This window comes from Seriola aureovittata, chromosome 14 (assembly GCF_021018895.1).
Source record: "Seriola aureovittata isolate HTS-2021-v1 ecotype China chromosome 14, ASM2101889v1, whole genome shotgun sequence".
Taxonomy (NCBI): domain Eukaryota; kingdom Metazoa; phylum Chordata; class Actinopteri; order Carangiformes; family Carangidae; genus Seriola; species Seriola aureovittata.
In genome coordinates, this window is record NC_079377.1 from 25,520,623 (window position 1) to 25,541,075 (window position 20,453).

The following is a 20,453-nucleotide window of genomic DNA, read 5'->3' on the forward strand; positions in this document are numbered from 1 at the left end:
CCTCTGTGTTGCCAGATTGCTGTAGACACGATTCCACCTCATGCAAATCTAATGGACAATAAAGTTTTTATCTCATCGTGTCTCATCTTCACTCTGATCCTGAGTCTGATTTATGAGAGAAAAATTCCTTGATAAAATAAAACAACTCCTTCATGCCTCTGCTCGTCCTCCACGTTTGAAAGGTCTCACTTCCTGTTTCCTGTGTGAAAACAGATGAAGAGATGCGGCGTCAAAATGCTGATTAATTCTGACTGACAACACACTCGTCCCACTGAACTGACTGTTGTGGGTAAAGTAGGTCAAGACTCAGCCGGTTATGTAACATGCTCAGTCTATCCATAGTTGCACAACACGCACACACACACGCACACACACACACACACATGCGGACACATACCGATCATCAGAGAGAGTGAGAGTGGGACTGACTCCAGCCTGATGATGAAGCAGAGTCTCTTCCTCTGGAGCAAGATGAATCCTCCTCTTAAACGCTGTAAAGTCACGTGACACTGTGCTCTCTGGTCATCACGGTGAAGTTAGTGTTAGTCATTCCAATGATTCTGACTTTCAGGACTGAAAACTCAGAGTTAAACCTGCAGTTACCTGGATAAACTCAGACCTCAGGTTGAGTTTCACCTGTTGCATCGTTGCTTCTTTTGTTTCCGCTCGATGGAACAACAAACACTGAAGCCTGAGACGTGTGGAGAGCAGCAGGAGTGACGCAAACAGCACACTACAGGTGTTTCTGTGGGTGCACAGCTTTATTGTAGCTGCCTGTGTGTCTCAGTGTTTGGTTGTAAAAGGCCGAGTTCAACGGGTCGGAGGACTCGGCCGTCAGAGAGACGTCTGAGCAGTATGTCCTATAAGGAACGCAGGACACATGGACGGATACATGCAGCCGTCTGGTTTAAGTGAAATAAAATGGGGCCTGAACTGGGTCAAGAAAGTAAAAGTGAATTTAAAATAATTTGATAAAATGTCATTAACACAGTGTCATTAACACAGTGCTACTGCAGAACTAATGTGATAATAACAAGGAAAAATGTGTCAAAATTCACTGACAATAAGCAGTAAATGAACTCATAGTTTCTGTTTATCATAATGACAAAGCTTTTAAGGAAATTTGTTTTTTTGCAATATTTCTTCTCTGAAGAAACAAAAGTCTGTGATGCAACTTCAAAATGCCACAGAACGTCTTCACCGACTCACGTCCTCCTGCTTTGACGGAAGTAAACATGGCCGACCAAACACACAGCGACTAAACTAAAAAAAGGACCTTAGTCCCTGACTGCTGAAAACCAGAATCAGTTCTTCATTGATCCATTAAAGTGAAAATAAAGTGAATATTGAACAAAGTTGTGGTTTGATTGATTTGAAAGTAAAAAAACAGACACTGTGACAGAGGGTGAGACAGAGGTACGAGTGGAGAGTTTTGTTTTTGTCAAAAGTTTAAAAATGTTCACTTCTGTCTTTTCATCATCACCTCTGAGCCACAGGTTCCTCCCACACCAGCGAGTTATTTCAAATCAGCATCAGCGTCTTTCTCTAGAAATTCAGGAACTTACTGTGAAGCACACATACTACATCTGTGTGTGTGTGTGGTTCAGGTCTTACTCATGTTGTGGGGACCTAAATCTGATGACACAGTCACATTATGGATGATGTTAATCATGAAATTTTAAGGTGACGAGTTTTAAGTTTAGATTAGGTTTAGATTTAGATTAGATTAAGTTAACTTTAGATTTGGTTTAGATTAGTTTAAGGTGATGTTTAGATTGGTTTTAGATTAGTCTAAAGGTTTTATATTACACTAATGTTAACTTTAGATTAGGTTTAGGTGAAGGTTAGGTTTATGTAAGTCAATGTAATGAGACACGACTGTGTGTACTGTGAAGGTTTAAAGGCTGTTTGAAGATTAGGTTTCAGGGTGAGAATTAAGTTCTGGGCAACAACAGGCAAACATTTCACAATAAAATAAAAATAATTGCCAAAAGAAAATACAGTGAACAAACTGTACAGAAACACGAAACCATGGGCCATAAACGCTGGACACAGGGGGATATTTAAGTTTTACAGATGTCCACAGCTGCTCACTGTCATTAAAACTTTATTCTCTCCACCCATCAACCAGCTTCTGTCAGCTGATGGAGGGAAAAAAATAAACACACATAAGCAGCACATCAACAGAGGAACATGGAGTCCCGACCAAGGGACATCAAGTCTCTGTTTGATCTGACCAGCGGCTGAACCTGTGAATGTAGGTTACAGCGTCACAGTGTGAGCCACTTTAACAGGGTCACTTCATGTCAAATACTTTAGCTGGTACACACACACATGCACGCACGCACGCACGCACGCACGCACACACACACACACACACACACACACATAGTTTAGGCCTTTGATATTCATCATTACAATTTTAACATTTAATGATGGACAACAAATCTGGTTCAGTGGCTGCAGCTTCATCTCAGTGGCATAACTGGACGTGAACAGCAGTCTGCACTTTATTTTGTCATGCTCTACTTTCCAAAATGGAGGAATTGCTTCATCTCCTACCCATGAGCACTTGCAGTCACTTTACTGTAGTTGGCTCAGATTTAGTTTCCTCAAATGTACAGTTCTTTTCATATTTCGGTTTTAGCTACAGTACAAATGGCGCCATTTTCAACCTGGATATAAAATAATGTCGGATTTTACTGGAATTTGGTGGAAAGTTTCATAATTTTCATAATTTTCATCATCCGTTTTGATACATGCATAACTTCATAACAACAAGGCGTAGGTTCTTTATGATTAATCAGTAAGAGACAGCTTGTTTTCAAAGAGGCTTTTCGGCCATTTTGAATACTTTAAAAAAGCAGTTCCTCTCCTCCTGCACATAAAGAAACATAAAGTTAGATGAGACAAAAATATAACCACAGACTATATAAAGATGGACGTCGCCTCTGTGACGTCACCCACAGGTTTCTGAAGCTCAGAGTGAGCTGCTCCACCGTCACCATCTTGGCAGTGTCTGACTCCGCCCCCTAACTCCCAGCTAATACAAAAATGGTCAAAGAGGAGGGGCCTGTGTGGAGCTGGGACTTCAGTGCATGTCGGTTTGTGGCAAGCGTACGCTCACCCACCTGTCACTCAAAGAGGCCACGCCTTCAATCCTCCATAACTGTAGTCCTTAATAAAAATATAAACAGGTGAGTTATATAAACAGGTGAGTTATATAAACAGGTGTCATGAAGGAGGAAATTAGCTCTAGAGACCAAAACAGTTTTTGTACCAGGCTGTAAACATGTTTATTTCTGCTGTAAAGTTGGACATTTTAACATGGGAGTCTATGGGGACTGACTCACTGTTGGAGCCAGACTCTAGTGGTCGTTAGAGGAACTGCAGCTTTTGGCCACTTCCCCTGGAGGATGTCCTCGCTCCATACAGTTTCCTGATGATTCTTCTTCTTTGTGACATGAACTCTTGAATGTATTATGAAATTGCAAGTAAATCTAGATGACACATTCACATGCTGACTCAGAAACACGCATTAAAACAAGCAGCAATATAAATATGTCGAGCAGCGTCAGAGGTTCAGCTGAAGCACCTTGAGAAAAATAAGGATTTTGTTTTAACTGTGAATCATGCAAATCTGCTTTAGTCCCAGAATAAGAATATAGAGCTGGAAACTCCTTTAAGCTACGGAGTAATCATGGTCACGATTCATTTCCTGGTCGGAAATGGTTTCCCATCTACGTCTTCATGCAGTGGTGGTCCTTTTTCACTACACCCCACTGCAGGACAGGTTTACTCCTGATGTTTGGCATGTGCATGGTGTTTTTTACTTGCTGGGGGGGGGGGGGCAGATGACTTTCCCCTGGCATCAAATGGACATACCGAAGATACTAGATATCCACTCGTGGGCTGACTGGGAGGGTTTGGTGGCCAGTAAAGGAGTTTGAGCCAGAGAAAGATAATTCAGGTTTGAGGAGAATCAGATCACATTCTCTACTCTACTCCAAATAAACTGTAGATAAGAGACTTTCATCTTCTTGCAATGAATTTGTCACAGCGTTGAGAAAGAGACGAGGGTTGTCATGAGAGTCTGGGCGACGGCCTGAGCAGCGGAGCCAATTTTACCTTGAGTTACGAGCTAGTGGAGGAGTTGATGCTGCCTTACAGGCTGTCTCAGGTTATAGTGTCTTTTTAAAGCTGCTACATGTGTCAGTAAATCATTACTTCAGACAGTAGTATGATTAATGGAAATAAGATCACTGCCGCAGGGCGAGCCGGAATTTTATAGCTTACAACTGGATCATGTTTGGAGGGAAAGAAGAGGAGATATCAGGCTGATGGACAAAAATTGGCCTTATGGATGACACCATTTCATTTTGTGCTCACTGACATTTATGACTCAAGTTCAGCTCTGGTGAAATCTGACGTGTAAATCTTTACTGTAAAGCAAGACCCACAGTTCAGTCTTCTTTTTTTATAGGCATATAGAACTAATACATACCCAACTGCTAACACTTGCTATCACCTGCTAACACCCGCTAACACCTGCTCACACCTGCTAACACCTGCTAACACCTGCTAACACCTGCTAACACCCGCTAACACCTGCTAACACCCGCTAACACCCGCTAACACCCGCTAACACCTGCTAACACCCACTATCACCTGCTATCACCTGCTCACACCTGCTTTTACCTGCTAACACCCGCTAACACCTGCTCACACCTGCTAACACCTGCTAACACCTGCTAACACCTGCTCACACCTGCTAACACCTGCTAACACCTGCTAACACCTGCTCACACCTGCTAACACCCGCTAACACCCGCTAACACCTGCTAACACCCGCTAACACCTGCTAACACTCGCTATCACCTGCTAACACCTGCTAACACCCGCTATCACCTGCTAACACCTGCTCACACCTGCTAACACCTGCTAACACCTGCTAACACCTGCTCACACCTCCTTTTACCTGCTAATTTTAGTGTAAAAAGGGTAAATGTGAACCCTGGACATTCTCTTCTTCTGTGGTGAAATAAAACATGCACTGTAAGGTCCTGTGATGTCAGAAAAACTACAAATCAAGGTGGATGAAACAACAATTTAGCTATTAGCACAGATAACACAGTGTCTATAGCATGAACAACTCTCACTGTGAAAATACGTAGGTGTGTTTTGGTGGTTGACTCAGCTGAAAGAGGAAACTGTGTGTGAGGAGGATGTGATGGATGAGGAGAAAGTGGAGGACTGGAGCAGAGCTCTGCATTACTCTCTCTCTCTCTCTCTCTCTCTCGCTTCAGTGTGATGAGTGAGCAGTGACGAAGCTAAAAAAGCTGCTTGTGTAACGCTTCTGTCTCTCTGCCAAGTCTTTTTTTTTTTTTTTCTCCATCACCAAACCAGGTCGTTAAAGTCTGTAAATCTGTCGTGTCGAACTCTGACTCTCGTCCAAACCGAGACTCTGCAGCGCACAAAGGCTGCTTCTTCACATCTGGAGCGCAGACAGCTGGAGCTCGTATAGAGCTGTGTTTAAAGACGGATTTTAACCAGAGGCAGAGAAAAGCATTGTGGGAACAAATACCAGGGAATTTTTTTTGACTGTATTTAGAAGGATACAAAGTTTTTTTGTTAACGTTTCCAAAACAAAAAAGGTGCTTGTGAAACTATTTTAAAAAAAGGAATTGAAGGAAATTTTACATTAAGTGTAAAACAGTTGAGAAAATCTTTACATTTCACAGATTAGAAAAGACAAAAGTGCAATTGTTTCCCTTTAATTACAGTGACATTTAACGATGCATATAATTGCAAATGTATATAGTTAGATTTCAGGTTATATTTTTTAAATTTTTTTTATAGAAATTTTTTTCCCTTCAATATAAATATTTACAATTTTAATCCTATTTGTATTTGTAGCATTTTTTTTTATAATACAAAAAATTTCATAAAAAACACAACAAAATACATCAAGTTGTCAATATCAATTTCATACTCAATTTTAATTATTTATTATTTCATTTATTATTTTATTATTATTCATTATTCTCATTTTACATTCATGTTTTTCATTTTACATTCATGTTTCAACATGTTTTTATCTTCATTTTACGTCTTTTCATGTGAAGCACCTGGTGCAGCTCATTTCTTTGTTGTAAAGGAATTTGTGCTTCATTTCTTGTTTGAAAAGTCCCATACAAAAAATCATATATATTATTATTATTATTATTATCATTATTATGCATGTACTCCTATGATGCATGTGTGTAGTATGTACTTGTATGAACTTTATGTGTAATAAACGTCCATTTTATTCTCTGCAGGTTAGCAGCAGTCTGTTTTTATTTTGGCTGATACTCTCCTGCTTTATGGAGCCAAGACGGCAGGAAGAAGCCACAGGGGTGAAGTGAGGACGGCAGCCTGCAGCAGGAGGAGGACCTAACCACAGCAGCAAGATTTACTTCAGCTGTACAGATGGGAGGATCGGTGGTGGGGAGTGTACGCCTCTGGTTGGAGAAGTGTTTCCATTTTAGGTCAGAACCCACTGACCCTTTGCACCTGGTAACTGTCTGTGATTCAGAATGTTTGAATCTGTGTCACAATAAACCAAAAGTGCGTTTGGGAGCTTTTATATCTATGACGTAACATCCTCACCTGTTGCTCTCATCATCACTGTGGGAAAGCAGTTACAGTAACAGCGACTGTAACATGAACACACTTCCACTCTGAGTGTGGGTGTGACTGAACCTGACAGCTGCAGTTTTAACCATTACTCTACAACACACTTAATACACCATCCGAAACACAGTGATGAACAATGTTTGAGGAAATCTATAAATTATAATCTAAATAATTTAGTTACCATGCCAACAGTAACCTGCTCTTATTTAGTTTGACCCCTTTGGCCTGTTGCTGCCTGATTTTACATACGTCTGATTAAAGGAGCTATATTTGTTGTTTTCTATCGCTACATAGCTAACGTTAGCATTAGCTGTTTACTTAACAGTCTTGAACAAACGAGTTCGGCATCAAACTTTGTTCCTTTACTTGCCAAGAGCTGTCTCTGGTGGTGGAAAGAAAATATCAGCTCTTGTTTTTTTTTCTTCTACTGAAGTTAGCATGCTATCCTGCTAGCTAGTCTTGTCACTTTCCGATACCGAGTCACTGTAACGTCCAGTCTGCCTGAAGGAGTAGCTGCTCAGAGGAAGTATTATAACCTCTTGTCTTGTAAACGCAACAGTGGCTGAAGCTCTTGCCAAGGCTGGTCAGTAAACAGCTGCTAATGCTAACATTAGCTATGTAGCATTAGCAAAACTTACGAATGGCTCCTTTAATAGTTAATAACTGTTTATGTAAACATCACAGAACCATGGTAAATGGCTTAAATTGGAGAAGACACATGTGCAATTAAATGTATAAGGATAAATTAATGAATTCATCTGCAGAATTTAACTGCAAAAAGTTAAATAGAAAAATTTACTCTATCGATGAAAATAATTATGTTCAATTAATACCCAGAAAACTGCAGAGTAAGTGCAAAGTAACTGCAGAATGAGCAGATTATGCTTTAAGGAAAGTGTTAATTAATTAAATTTATATTATTTATAAATCATTTGTTTTATCAAAATTAAAATGACATGTTTTTGGATGTGGCGATCAGATAAAGTGCAGATCCGCTGCCAGGAGGTGATGACTCATCATTCACCACCCAGCCACATACATTGTTGTGACATTAACAGTTGAACTGAATCATCCAGATGATGGGAAACTTTAACGTTACGCTGTGAGCTTCGTTAATCTCCATTGTCTGTCTACCTGCTCAGCCCACATTCAACACCTGAGTCAACCTGGATTGGGAAATATTGTTTCTGATTTGTTTGACCAGGCTGGTGTCAGGTATGAGGTGTGATAACACGGGACAGTAACAGGAGTGTCAGAGAGTTTTCTTCAGTCACGGTTGGTTTGTTATTAAAACAGGTTTATTTTATTATATATTATTATTACATATACGTCTAACCCGACACAAAGGAGGGAAATTCAAATTACAAAATTGTTTTCTCAAATATAAAGTTCTGCCTTTTCTGATTAAGAATTAAAGAAGAATATTATAAACAGAAAACATACTGGTGTGGTGATTGGACGGTTGCTGCTGGAAGTATCCCATCATCTGATCTGAGCCAGTTGAACCTTAATAAATAGATTTCTGCCAGTGTTGAAAACAACAAGTCGATATGAGTGTTGACCCGACTGGGTGAGTCTCGTTATGTAACTCAGATATGACCCATTATTTCACACTTTAATCTTTTGTTAAAAAAACAAAAAATAACTTTATATCGACTATGGAGAAATATATAAAACATAAATATCAATTATTCAAATTAACAACTTTTATTTCAGAAATCCTGTGTCACTGCTGGACAAATAAATAATATGATGAAATATGATGAAACAAGGTCGGTTATACAACTGTTAGAGCAGCTGGACACGTTCCAATATTAACAAATATGTGGTTCCATCCATGTTTTTTTACCTGCAACAATCAGTGAAAAGTAATGTTTTAATCAATGTATAAAGGCATTAAATGATCAGGTTGCTGATTAACACTAATATTCTGATATTATTTTAATATATTAATTCTTTAGGTCCCAACATGCTGCAGAAATGAGTTCGATCTCTAGAGGTTGCATTATGTGTGTTCAAAAACCCAAAAAGTCCCTGTGAGCTACAGACACGATGACAAGTTAGAAATGGAGGGAACAGCGGAGTGGTCGCACAGTCCACGAGGAAACGACAACAGATATAGGTCGACGCCTACAAAGAAAAATGGGAAAACTACAGATCAATGTTTTTAAACTTCAGCATGAACCTGGAGTAACTTTTCCCCTGTTTATTCACATGTTAAAAAAGAGTTAAAATCACTCTGATCTGAATGTCAGAGATTTGTGGGTGAAAACTGTCGAAGGTAAATTTAGTTTGATGTTGCCAAGTTTCTGTTGAAACAGGATTTGAGTGACACCACGTTGAACGCCATGTTTGTTTGTTGGTAGCTAGTTTTGTAAACGTCTTTTCTGCTTGTTGTCAGCTAACAACAGAGAAGCCGTGTCCCAAATCAATTCAGAGGCTTCATCTGAAGAGCGATGGCGTCACAGCGGCGAGACTCCAAGACTTCTTCAAATGTGTCCTTCTCCTCCTGGACTTAAAACCTCAGGTTTTTGAGAAAAAAAAAGTTACGTGTTCTCAAGGTTGCTAGGCGACAGGAGCCACGTTTTGCGACGCGACGGTAAGGGCGGGAACAGCTGCTGATACACAGCGAAAATACCAGACCGTCTCATGGCGGTTCGGCCCTCGCGGTCGACGAAGGATGCGCCGCCTGAATTGACTTGAAATCTTCAGCTCGTGTGTGGGAACATATTTAGACTGGCCAAGATTTATGAATGTGTGCACGCACTTATTAATATCCAGAATAAACTGACAGACGATGTATATTTTCTAGGTGTGTGTGAATCCGAGGACACAGAGAATCTGGTTGAATAAATGTGGATGTAGAGAGAACTCACAGCCTTCAGGTGGTTTCTGACTCTTTAAAGTAAAGAAAATTGAATGAAGACCTTTTACGCTCTGCAGCATCTACTTGCTCTGGATGCTTGTGTTACATCAGGACAGGTAGAGAAGCAGACATGGTGAATTCGAATGTTCAAATTTCAGTTGCTGTGTCTCCTAAAAACTGACAGTCCCCCTCCATGTTCAGTGTCCAGAGGGAGACACAGTTAGAGGTACACCCTGCGATCCTGAATCTGTGGTCTTACATTAACTCGTGTCAATAACAAGCCACCAATAAGTACAGTAGCGCTCCCACTCCTCCCCCCACGTATCTGCAGCCATGTTTGCATATGACAGTAGCAATCAATACGAGGACGGACTATGTGACGGGATTCTGAGGAACTCCGTGATCCAGCAGCAGCAAATAAAAGAAAAGACCAACTTAAGGTCATTGTCCCGACACTTGGCACAATGTGTGTGATTATTTTTGATTTTTAATAGGCTGAGAGCGCTGGGTCGGCCAGAAAGCTCTCCTATTAAAAAAAAGATAATGGCGGCCTGTTGTTGGCGGGTTACTGAGTGACAAAGCAGCGCCGGCCATGGCCTACATATTTCTGTTTGTTTAATAAACGATAAGATCCCTCGTTCCCGGCATTAAAGTAGGACACCTCAGCTCCACAGAGACGGACGGAGGGAAAACAGAAAGTAAACATGGGAAAACATATTGTTGGGCATTAATTGGTGTCTGCAGTAAAGGAGAGAGAAACACTGGATACGAGTGTGTGTGTGTGTGTGTGTGTGTGTGTGTGTGTGTGTGTGTGTGTGTGTGTGTGAGGTAACAGCTCCACCTCTTAGTGTCTTTAACTGTGACTCTGCTTCAGTGTCAGGATAATTAGTGAAATGAAAACATGAACCCGTCATTATTCTGTTCACTCACACCACACGACAGATCGTCCCGTGCTGCTGTTTTTCCCGCCGTTTGTCTCACATCAAGGTCAAAACACGAGCTTTACATCTCGGTAACAAACTGAGACTCAGAGTCAAAGTGTTTCTGTTTGTCTCGGCCGTCTCTTTGTGGCAGAGACAGTGAATTTAAATCTTTATAAAATTTATTTCTGCCACTTTAATAAGAATATTTAATGTTTCAAACAAAAATCAACTTCTTTCAAAAACTTTCTGGAATAATAACAAGTTGATTTTCATTGGAAATCAGTCTCACTGCACTAAAAGATTTTCTTTTTACTTTTTCTTTTTAGACAAAGACGTCTTATATTCATAGTATAGAGTCTATTTAATGTAAAGCTCCGTGTTTTCATCTTTTTCTGTGTTTTATTTTGAAGTGTTGATCCATAAGAAGATATATTTATGGTTTCATCTCAGTCTCATCAGTCTCATCTCATAACAACAGGTCGGTCAGCCAATCAGAAGAGAGGAGGCTCTGCACCAAGCAAAAAATTATTATGACAAAATTTAATACAAATGTTTAATATTTTCTCCGACTCTGGATAAACAGGACGTCACTTTTCTTTTGTTTGTTAACGTCATGAAACGAACACCGACACAAACACTGGTCCTCTGAACTGTAAAGCAGCAGCTGTTCTGTGCAGCTCCCAGTGTGAATGTGAGGACGAGCACGAACCCAAAGCATCTAAACAAAAGAAACAGAGAAGAAGCAAAGACAGAAAAGGTTTTTTCTAGAGGGGAACGACCCCTCGTCAACTTTTACTGTAAATACTTGTGGAAACACGGCAGTACGTACAGTATTATATAAGACTTGGGCAACAGAAGCTCGACAGGATTCAGAAAATGGGTCATGTTTGGTCGACTCAGTGTAGAGAACATCTGGACCTGAAGGTTTGCAGCTGTCGCTACATGACGTTTCTCTGCTCTTACATTTCAAACACCTGACAAGTGAAAATATTTATATCTCATCAAATCCTCTGAATCCATCTGAACTATTTTCAAACAGATTTTCGACAAGGTCTTTTCTCCGCCGTCCCACTGTATAACCTGACACAGTTTGGTCCCTTTAACAAACAACAGACCTGGTTCAGATCAACATTAAAACAACAACAACAAAACAACAACACTTTGACATTTACATGATCCCATTTGTCCGAACTGCTGCTCCTCCGACATTTCCCTCTCCCTCTTTGTATTCAGCACCAGGATGCTGACATGTTTTTATCCCCGTCAGCAGCTCCTTTTCCTTTTTTCTTTTTTCCGATAGTTCCGACGTGCCGTGAATGCAGCATGAAGTCCTCCTCAGACAGATGCTTGGACTGAAGCGTCTCCTGGCTCCAGCTCCTGCTGACTTGTCGTTAACCGCCAGAAAGAACCCGCTGTTGTACCAGGATCTTTCTCAGACCCTATAGACGCTCAGTGAGACTGGGTGAATGGGTGAATGGGTGAATGGGTGACCCAGATCTGGCTGGTGTAAGTCTCAGCGGTGCAGCCATACAAGCTGCTTGACCGTTGCTTGGTTACTTGGTTTTTCTTGCCAGATCGTTTTTTATTTTGGGGACTTTAGGCGTGTTACCGTGGCAACCTTACATGAGACAGTGCTGTCCCCGCTCTGGACGACACAGACAGAAAGAGAGACATCAGTGGCACGAAAACCATGAGAAGCTCCAGAGAGCTTCATTAGAGGCAGAGGGTTTGGATCCCACCAGAACTTTGTGGCACTTAAATCGTGTTTGTCTGATTATGTGCGATAAGCTGTTTCCCAACTCAGGGGCCACGTCCTTCAGAGACCTTCAGGGGCCTCGGGAAACCACATAGACCACGAATGCCGAACAGAAATGAGACGGTTTGGTCTACAGAGTTCACCTTTTTGTAATAGACATAGACTGTAAGGAGCGCTATGAATCTTGGGATATGTTGTCCCCTGAACTGAGACACAGCTTTACAGAGCTGCAGGGATGATGTATTTTCGTTGAGATTTTTCTGTTGTCTTTTGTACTGCAGAAAATAAACATGTTTCTGATCCTGACAGGTTTAGTTCAGCAGGATCATCTTGCTCTCTGCTAATGCTAACGCTAGCTATGTAGCAATAGTAGAACCTACAGATAGCTCTGTCGTCTCATTTAGACACTCGTTAGCAACCGGCCTTTTTTTTTACAGACGGATATGCTTAAAGAAACTTACTGACGTATTTTATGTCGTAGAATAAAACGTGAAAATGTCTCGAGCTTGTGTTAAACACAGAAACTTCAGACATCTAACTAAAAACACAGAGACTTCAGGACGAGGGAACCAGAGGTGCTAAAATGCTAAAATGCTAATTTACTTCCAGGTCTTAGGAGTCTTTAATTTAATATTTTCTGATCTGACAAACAGGAAATTGTGATGAGAATGAATGTTATGTCCACACCTTCTGCTACAGGATAAGATCGCCATTACTGAAGTTTTGTTTTTCAGAGTTGCGCACGGTGCTGCCTCTGGTGGCCACAAGTCATATTTCACCAATTTATCAATAATATTTTCCATTTGTTTTGAAAAGCAGAACATTTAAATTATAATTTAATTAAATATTGCTAGAATATAATTTTTGACCACCAGTGGCAGCAGTGAGCACGGGGCCATTATGAGGTAGACATGAGTTATTTTGGATTTTCAGAGGACGAGTGGCGGGTTTGTGTCTCTGAGATTTGTCCGATAATGTCATCTTAACTCAAGCATAGTGTGTGAAGGCTTTGCCACAATAACCGGAACATATCAATATTCAAATAACCACAATGATTATCAACATGTTAATAACAGAACAGGACTTTTCTACTCTCATCGTCTGTTCTACACTCGAGCTGCAGCGTCTGCTGCTCGTTTCTCCGTCTGACGGCAGCAAAGACACGACATTAAAAAAAACAACGTCAAACCAAACACTGATCTATAAATCAACAGCTCTGGATCAGCTGTGTCATAATATCACAACATTCAAAACAACATTAAAACATTTGTGCTGCGGCCTTTTGTTCAGTGAAACAGGCGGCAATGTCAAAAAAACAACAGGAAAACTATTCACAAGACAATCTACATCTCATGATACACAATATTATTCTTCTCCCAGCAAAGCTTTATATCCTGACAGTGTGCTGCAAACAAAGCAAAACCATATAAAACACATTTACTACGTCTTCATACAAATATATTTAAACAGTCACCGAAGCGCTGACGTCAGAAATATCAAACCCATCACCTCAAAACTCAGATTCTTAGATTTCAGTTCATTTACCTTCATATTTTACTCGCACTGGATCTTATTGCTGCTCACAATTAAATTCAATTCTTACTGAATACTCAATGACGTAATGTTGGTGATTAAAAACTGTAGTTTGAGCATTTTTTTTTAACTCACAAGGGTTAATGTAAGAGGTGGGAAAATAATTGATATTGATCTTAATTTCCTGAGAGAACGAGCAGCATTTTATATTTTAAGAATAGTTTAATTACTTTGGTGATATAAGTTTTAGAGAGCGAGGACCGGGGGAACGACCTGATCCAGTAGGAGTGATATGTTTTCAGTGGTACGAGAGCAGAAACATTTGAAATATCATTTATGAATTTGACCCGTAAAGTTTTTGGAAGGTGATCTGTCACTGAAATGAGAACTTCTTCTTCTTCTTCTTGGTTTATATTCCTTCAGTTCTGTCTTACAATCGACGAACACAGTCCGTGTGCAAATCAAAGAATTTATAGTGTCAGGAGGAAGCTCCCGTTTCACCTGCTGCAGATTTGAAAAGTTCAACATCGGCAAATTGACGAGTCCGACCCCCGATGTACCGAAACAAACCGCATCAATGTCCATTATCATGATGTCTGACGCTAGAAGCTCCTTCCCGCTACAGAGATACATAAGGCGCGTTGTGGTAGCTGTGGCGAACAGATAGCTAGCGTTTGCTAATAGTGCGAATGAGAGTGTGTGTGTGTGTGTGTGTGTGTGTGTAGGCCGGTCACTCCAGGCCGAAGCCCTCAGCGTTGGAGATGGCGATGGTGAGTTTGTGTTTGAGCTCCTTCCTGGTTCGGTACGGAGGCAGACAGATCTGATTGAAGCAGGTGTGAGAGATCGGCAACCTGAAAGAGAGAAAGACCAGACGACAAGTTACAAAAATAAAGTTAACTATCAACTCTTAAAATTTTAAATAAAAGTTAAATATTTAATGATTCTGAAAAGACTTTTTTAACCAAAAAAACACACTTTAAAACATCAAATCACTGAAATTGGAGCTAGTTTTTCATTTCACGAGCAAAAAAGTAAATGATCCAACAACAGTTATTTATCCTGTCTTGTCTGATATGAACTTATACCCAAACAGATCGTATGACTGATAGAGAAACCTCCTGCATGTGTGAAACCAACGCCTTGGAGCAGCTGGTTCACTTTCTGACTCAGAGTCTTATCACACCTCAGCCTGTTCAGTGCAGTGTTAATGCTTCACCCGTCTGTTGAGCAACTCCAACACTTCTAATAATCAAACTGTAAAACTCTGACTCAGCTGAGGCTCGATAGACTTCTGGTGACTTCTTGACTTCTCATTGTTCTACTTGTGAAACCAACAATAAATTTCAGCCGCTGCAAGTTGCAGAATGTTTGGATGGAGGTTAATGTGTGAATAGTGTTTCTGTCTGGACGCCATTAAAGAAACAACAGTCTGTATTTGTTGCTCTTATTAAAACTTCCTCGTCAGTCTCTCCAGGTTCTCACCAGTCGGTCGGAACGTCGATCTTGGAGATTTTGAAGTTGAGGTCGGCCATTCCTCCGACGGGGACGCGGTCGCTTCCTGTGGCGAAGTGGAGGAGCTTCTTCTGCAGCTCCAGGGGGAAGGCCAACACCACGTCCCAGAAGCACCTGGTGCAACACACAGATACAGCTGTCACATGACACGTATGAACAGTGTTAGTCAGACGGGTATTTCAGTAGATGAGTTATAGGTGTCGGGGCCTGGTCGTCCATCATTACTCAGTGTGAGCCAGCTCGTTTCTGTCCCTATTCAACCTGGATGTAGTGACGCGTATTAAATTGATCAAAAACTGTCAAGTAAGAATCAAAATGTGTTCAAAAGAATCAAAAGAATTTTTTCTGGTGTTCTAATCCTGTCAAGTTTAAAAATTGTGAAAATATTCTGCAGAGTGGATGACTCTGGAAACGCTCAACTTGGTCTGTGGCGTGGACGAAGCTCTGCCTGTGCAGAAGCTCCACCACGACAAACGTACACACATCTGTTGTAACACAGTGGGACAGACAGTGGTGAAGTTGAGTAACAGGCCTGTCAGGCCTTGTCGATGGATGGCTTCACTATTATTGTTGTTGCTTATTTGTTTATTTAATTCATTTTATTGTAATATTCTTCATTTATTATTAGATAATCTAAAGAAGAAAAGAAAAAGATTAACTCTGTTTCTCGTCGAAACAAACTCGAACTGATGTCAGACAGCAGCTTCACCGCCGCACAGTGGGTCTGTTGAACAGCAGCTTCCCAGCCGGTGAGGTCAGTGTGTGAACAGGAAATGTGAGGTGCTTGGACTCGCTGTATGAGCAGTGAGTAGGAAGTGGAGACGTCTCACCGGACGGTGGAGTCCGTCTTGCCGTATCCTTCGTACTGAGCGGCTTTCTGCAGGGCGCTCATGTCGAGCTCCGGGCTGCCGCACACCAACATCTCCACCTCCTCCGGCCGCAGCAGCTGGAAACACAAGAGAGAAACACTCAGTAAACACACACACACACACACACAAATTTGGTGTACAACTGAACTCATGAATCATTTCCTGAGTTCATAAAAATCTTAAAGCTCCATGTTTCTCTGTACCTCTCTTTTGATTTGCTGACTGTTTTCTGAGTGATCCAATAAAAATAAAGCAGATTTCAGGTTAAAACACTCAGAGAAACCAAATCCTGCAAGGTTTGGATGGTGGGTCCAGGTGGGCGGGGCTTGGTGACTGCTTTGTTGTGACATCACAAAGTTCCAGAAGTCCTGACGGCTGGTTTTAAGGCTCAGTTTCTGAATACAGGCTGTGTGCATTTCTCTGTGGACTGAGGCTTTGATACTTTCACAGTATTAATATAGAAGCTAGAGCTGATCTATAATCACACTACACATGGACACACACCTTTACACTGGAGGAGCTTTAAGGATACTGACTTTGACCTGTGTGGCTCATTTTGAAAACAGCTGAGCAGATGCAACATCAGCCTTTCTGCAGAATTTCCACTAAGATACAACAGTGGGCGAATGCAACACTCTCTTCCGCTGATGTAAGATCATGTAAGTGCAACACAACCAGTAAACCAGCAGCAGAAACAGGAAGTTCAGCCTCGTCAGAGCAGCTGATAATTGCAAAATGTGTCAAACTGTCAGAAAGTCAGTGGTTTACAGCAGAGAAAGTTTCTTATTAACAACCAGGCAAAAGTGACATTACATAATGGACTTTAAGAGCTTTACAGTCACACAACTTACACCTAATGTCTGACCTGTTGGATGAGTCTGACTCTGCAGGTGACTGATGCAGGTACCAGCAGGAATTTATCAAGATTAGAGACGTTTTCAGAAAGAACTACAATAATAATGTGACACTAATCATTTAAAATGATCTGAATATATTCGATAGCAGCACTGACGAGATGATATAGGTCATAAAAACACTTTACACCCCACATCACTGATGTTGCCGTTTGACTCTTTACTGACCTAAAAACCCTGGAAACTCCACAACACACACACACACACACACCAACATCAAACCACACACACAGCCACAAACTAACCACAGGCCTTACTCATCACATCCGAGCACGTCGCACAGTGTGGACGTGACCGAGCATTCATACACAGTCAGAGAGAGAGAGAGAGAGAGAGAGAGAGAGAGAAGCAGAAGAAAGATGCTGTGAAATGGTGTCACACTGTGTTGCTTTGAGTGTGAGACAGGTGTGTCTTTATTTGCCCCAGGTCACAGGTGATTCTTCACTTGTTTCATCCAGAAATATAACATTCACTTACTTTGAGCCTCAGACCTGATTCAAGTCACAGCGTACAAATGGTTTTAATTTAAAACCTGATACACCTCTCCTCTGAAGCCACTCAGGATCAACTTTACATGTTTACCTCCACTGCTGTTAACAGCTAAATCATCAGTATCAGTCAGAAATATGGCTGTTTGTTCGGTCTCGTATAAGAAGGGCTTTAAGCACTTGGACCATCAGGCATAGAAGAAGAAACAATGAGCAAAAACATTGTGATTTCTAGTGTAGTTTAGATTTTAAAAGATGCTACAAAAAGTTTCCTGTCAAACAAAGTTTTGTTGCGTTATTTTTCCAGACTGTGGGAAACGGAGGAGGCAGCCGGGGGAGAGTTTATCCCAGGTTGAGATCAGCCTGTCCCTCCTCTGACCCACATCCAGACTCAGCTGATAAACCGCAGTCTCTCCCTCCATCTGTCCGTCTTATCTGAGCTCCCACAGGTGTTTCAGACAGCTGTTCCGACACTGCCCCCTGACTGTGGCCGATAAACTGAGTCAGGACCCACAAGGTCAGAGGTCAGAGGTCAGAGGTCGCACAAAAACTATGAGCCACTGCTGGAAGAGAACATCAGAACAACCTTAGACATTTGAGTCTCTTGTTTAGACGTCATTCCCACACAGAAAGTAAATGTTACTTAATTACAATTAAGTTAAAAAATAATAGTTATTGAAGCTAATTAGGAAAATTCTTCTATTTTATAGCAGTTAGGAACGTTAACGTTTAAGTAAATTTTAATATTTATATATCTGTTTACTTACTGTTATGAAGTAAATACGTAGAATTTATTATAATTTTTTTCTGTTTGGCATTTTCAATTTATTTATTTATTTTATCAAATACAATAAATGTAATAATTTTCTCTGTGTATAAAGTCTTATATTATTACATATATACATCCTCTGGATATATGATGATATACGTTTCTAACATATATGAAATACCCATAGTAAAATGTGTATATGTACATTTATTATTATTATTATTATTATTTATTGTACATCATTATTTGATGAATCTTTATCTGGTATAACATGTTGTGTACTTATTTGTTAATCATATATATTTAATTTATATATGAAAGTTTATCAAAACAACAAATTCTACATGTTTATATATGTTTTAAACATGCATGTCTTTCTTTTATATTTAAATATACAATATCAACATCCTGTATGTCGACAATATAAGCACACATACATCAACATGTGCTAGACATACGAATATGTGAATATATGAAATTATTCCAATTTCTAAAATTGCACATTGTACATATTTGTATTGTTTTATATATATATATATATTAATTGTTATTGTAAATACTTTAATGAAACTTTCATATGGACGTATACTTCATTACATATGAATTATTCGTTTCTTTTTGTGTTAAAATGTGTTTATTTTCATTATAACTACTTAATTATTATTATCATTATTATTTAATTCTAACCTAAAAATTTTCCCTTACTATACCACAAAACATGGAGGCAATATTTAACAGTACAACAAAATAAAAACAGTCTGAGCCCCCCCCCCCCCCCCCCCCCCCCCCCCGGTCCCCAAAGCTCTACAAACAACAACATGATCAGGTCTGAGTCAGCAGCTCTTTATCAGGAGAGCAAACATTTGGCTAACGAGGAAGTCAAACAGGATTCGCTGCCTCGCCTCCATCTATGGTCACATTTCCCTCCGTTCATGACGGAGACATTCACAAGCTCGACTCATATTTGTGAGGTTTGTTCTCGGCTCCAAGTTCATATTAAATCAAACGGTGATTCAGGAGATAAAGTTTCAGTTCTGTCACTGTTGCTACACAGGAACTTCTGCATGACTGAAGCGTTCTTCCAGTGAATTAAGGTCCTTCATTTATCTCAAGTCTGAGTCACTGCTTCCACTGTCTCACTCAGTTCAAGTGAAGTTTAGATCAGCTGATGTCGTATCTGATCAAACAAGAGATGATTGACGTCTCTTCATCCTTAAACTGACGAAACACTCAGATCTAAAAATAACTGAATGCAGAATTCAGAAGGTTTGAATGACTTTTTAAGAAACGGTTGATAAACTGAAGAACGTCACATTTGATGGACTGTAAATTATTTGAGCAAGAACAGGAATGAATCTCAAATCCTTTCTGTACGATCGACCTCAGAGTCGACATCAGAGGAAGTTCAATCACAAAAACTGGAGGGAAATATTACAAAACAAAACAAAACAAAACAAAACAAAACAAAACAAAACAAAACAAAACAAAACAAAACAAAGGTCTCGTCTAAACAAAGATACATGATTAAAAGTCGAGACTCAACATGTGAGAACTGACAGAGGATTAGAACAAAGGTTTTATCACAGCGTGATCTCACTTTCTCTTCCTGTGATTTCTAAACAGCTGTTAGCTTGTGACTTGTTTTGTATGTGTTGGTACCGGAGCCTGTGTCAGAGGAAATAACGGAGTTTTTCAGCTGATTTGATTTTTGGCTTTGGAAGTTCAGGGTGACCCGGTCCGACCCGTCTCGTTTGGTGATTGTGCGTTCGACCTGTCTGAGCTAACCGTCCGGTTTTCTGTCGACAAGAGCGTCACGGATAAATGTGAGAAGGCTGGGTGTTACTGTCGTACTGCGTGCAATGTTTATGATGCTGAGAGACATAATGTGACCCTCACACACACACACACACACACACACACACACACACACACACACACACACACACACACACACACACACACACACAGTGGACTCACCATGAGCGCGTCAGAGGCACACACACTGTGGAAGCCGTGGTAAAAGGCAGCAAACTGCTTATAAATGGATTTATTCAGCAGGAAGTCGACATAGAGCTGGACGTACTCTGTGGAGAGAGAGAAAGATTTTCAATATTCCATTACACACTTTTACAGCGTTCACCCTGC

The 20,453-nt window shown here is 40.4% G+C and overlaps 1 protein-coding gene across 1 annotated transcript in view; it reads right to left on the bottom strand.

Moving 5' to 3' along the window:
• Window positions 1-10,991: 10,991 nt before the first annotated feature.
• Window positions 10,992-20,453, bottom strand: part of hectd2 (HECT domain containing 2) — a 43,315-nt gene continuing 33,853 nt past the window's right edge. Inside the window, exons 19-22 of the mRNA XM_056395698.1 lie at window positions 20,286-20,392; window positions 16,099-16,214; window positions 15,239-15,382; window positions 10,992-14,607 (exon numbers count right to left, since the gene is read on the bottom strand). Coding sequence (XP_056251673.1) covers window positions 14,487-14,607; window positions 15,239-15,382; window positions 16,099-16,214; window positions 20,286-20,392 — 488 coding nt within the window. The 3' untranslated portion in view covers window positions 10,992-14,486. The remainder of the gene's footprint in view (window positions 14,608-15,238; window positions 15,383-16,098; window positions 16,215-20,285; window positions 20,393-20,453) is intronic.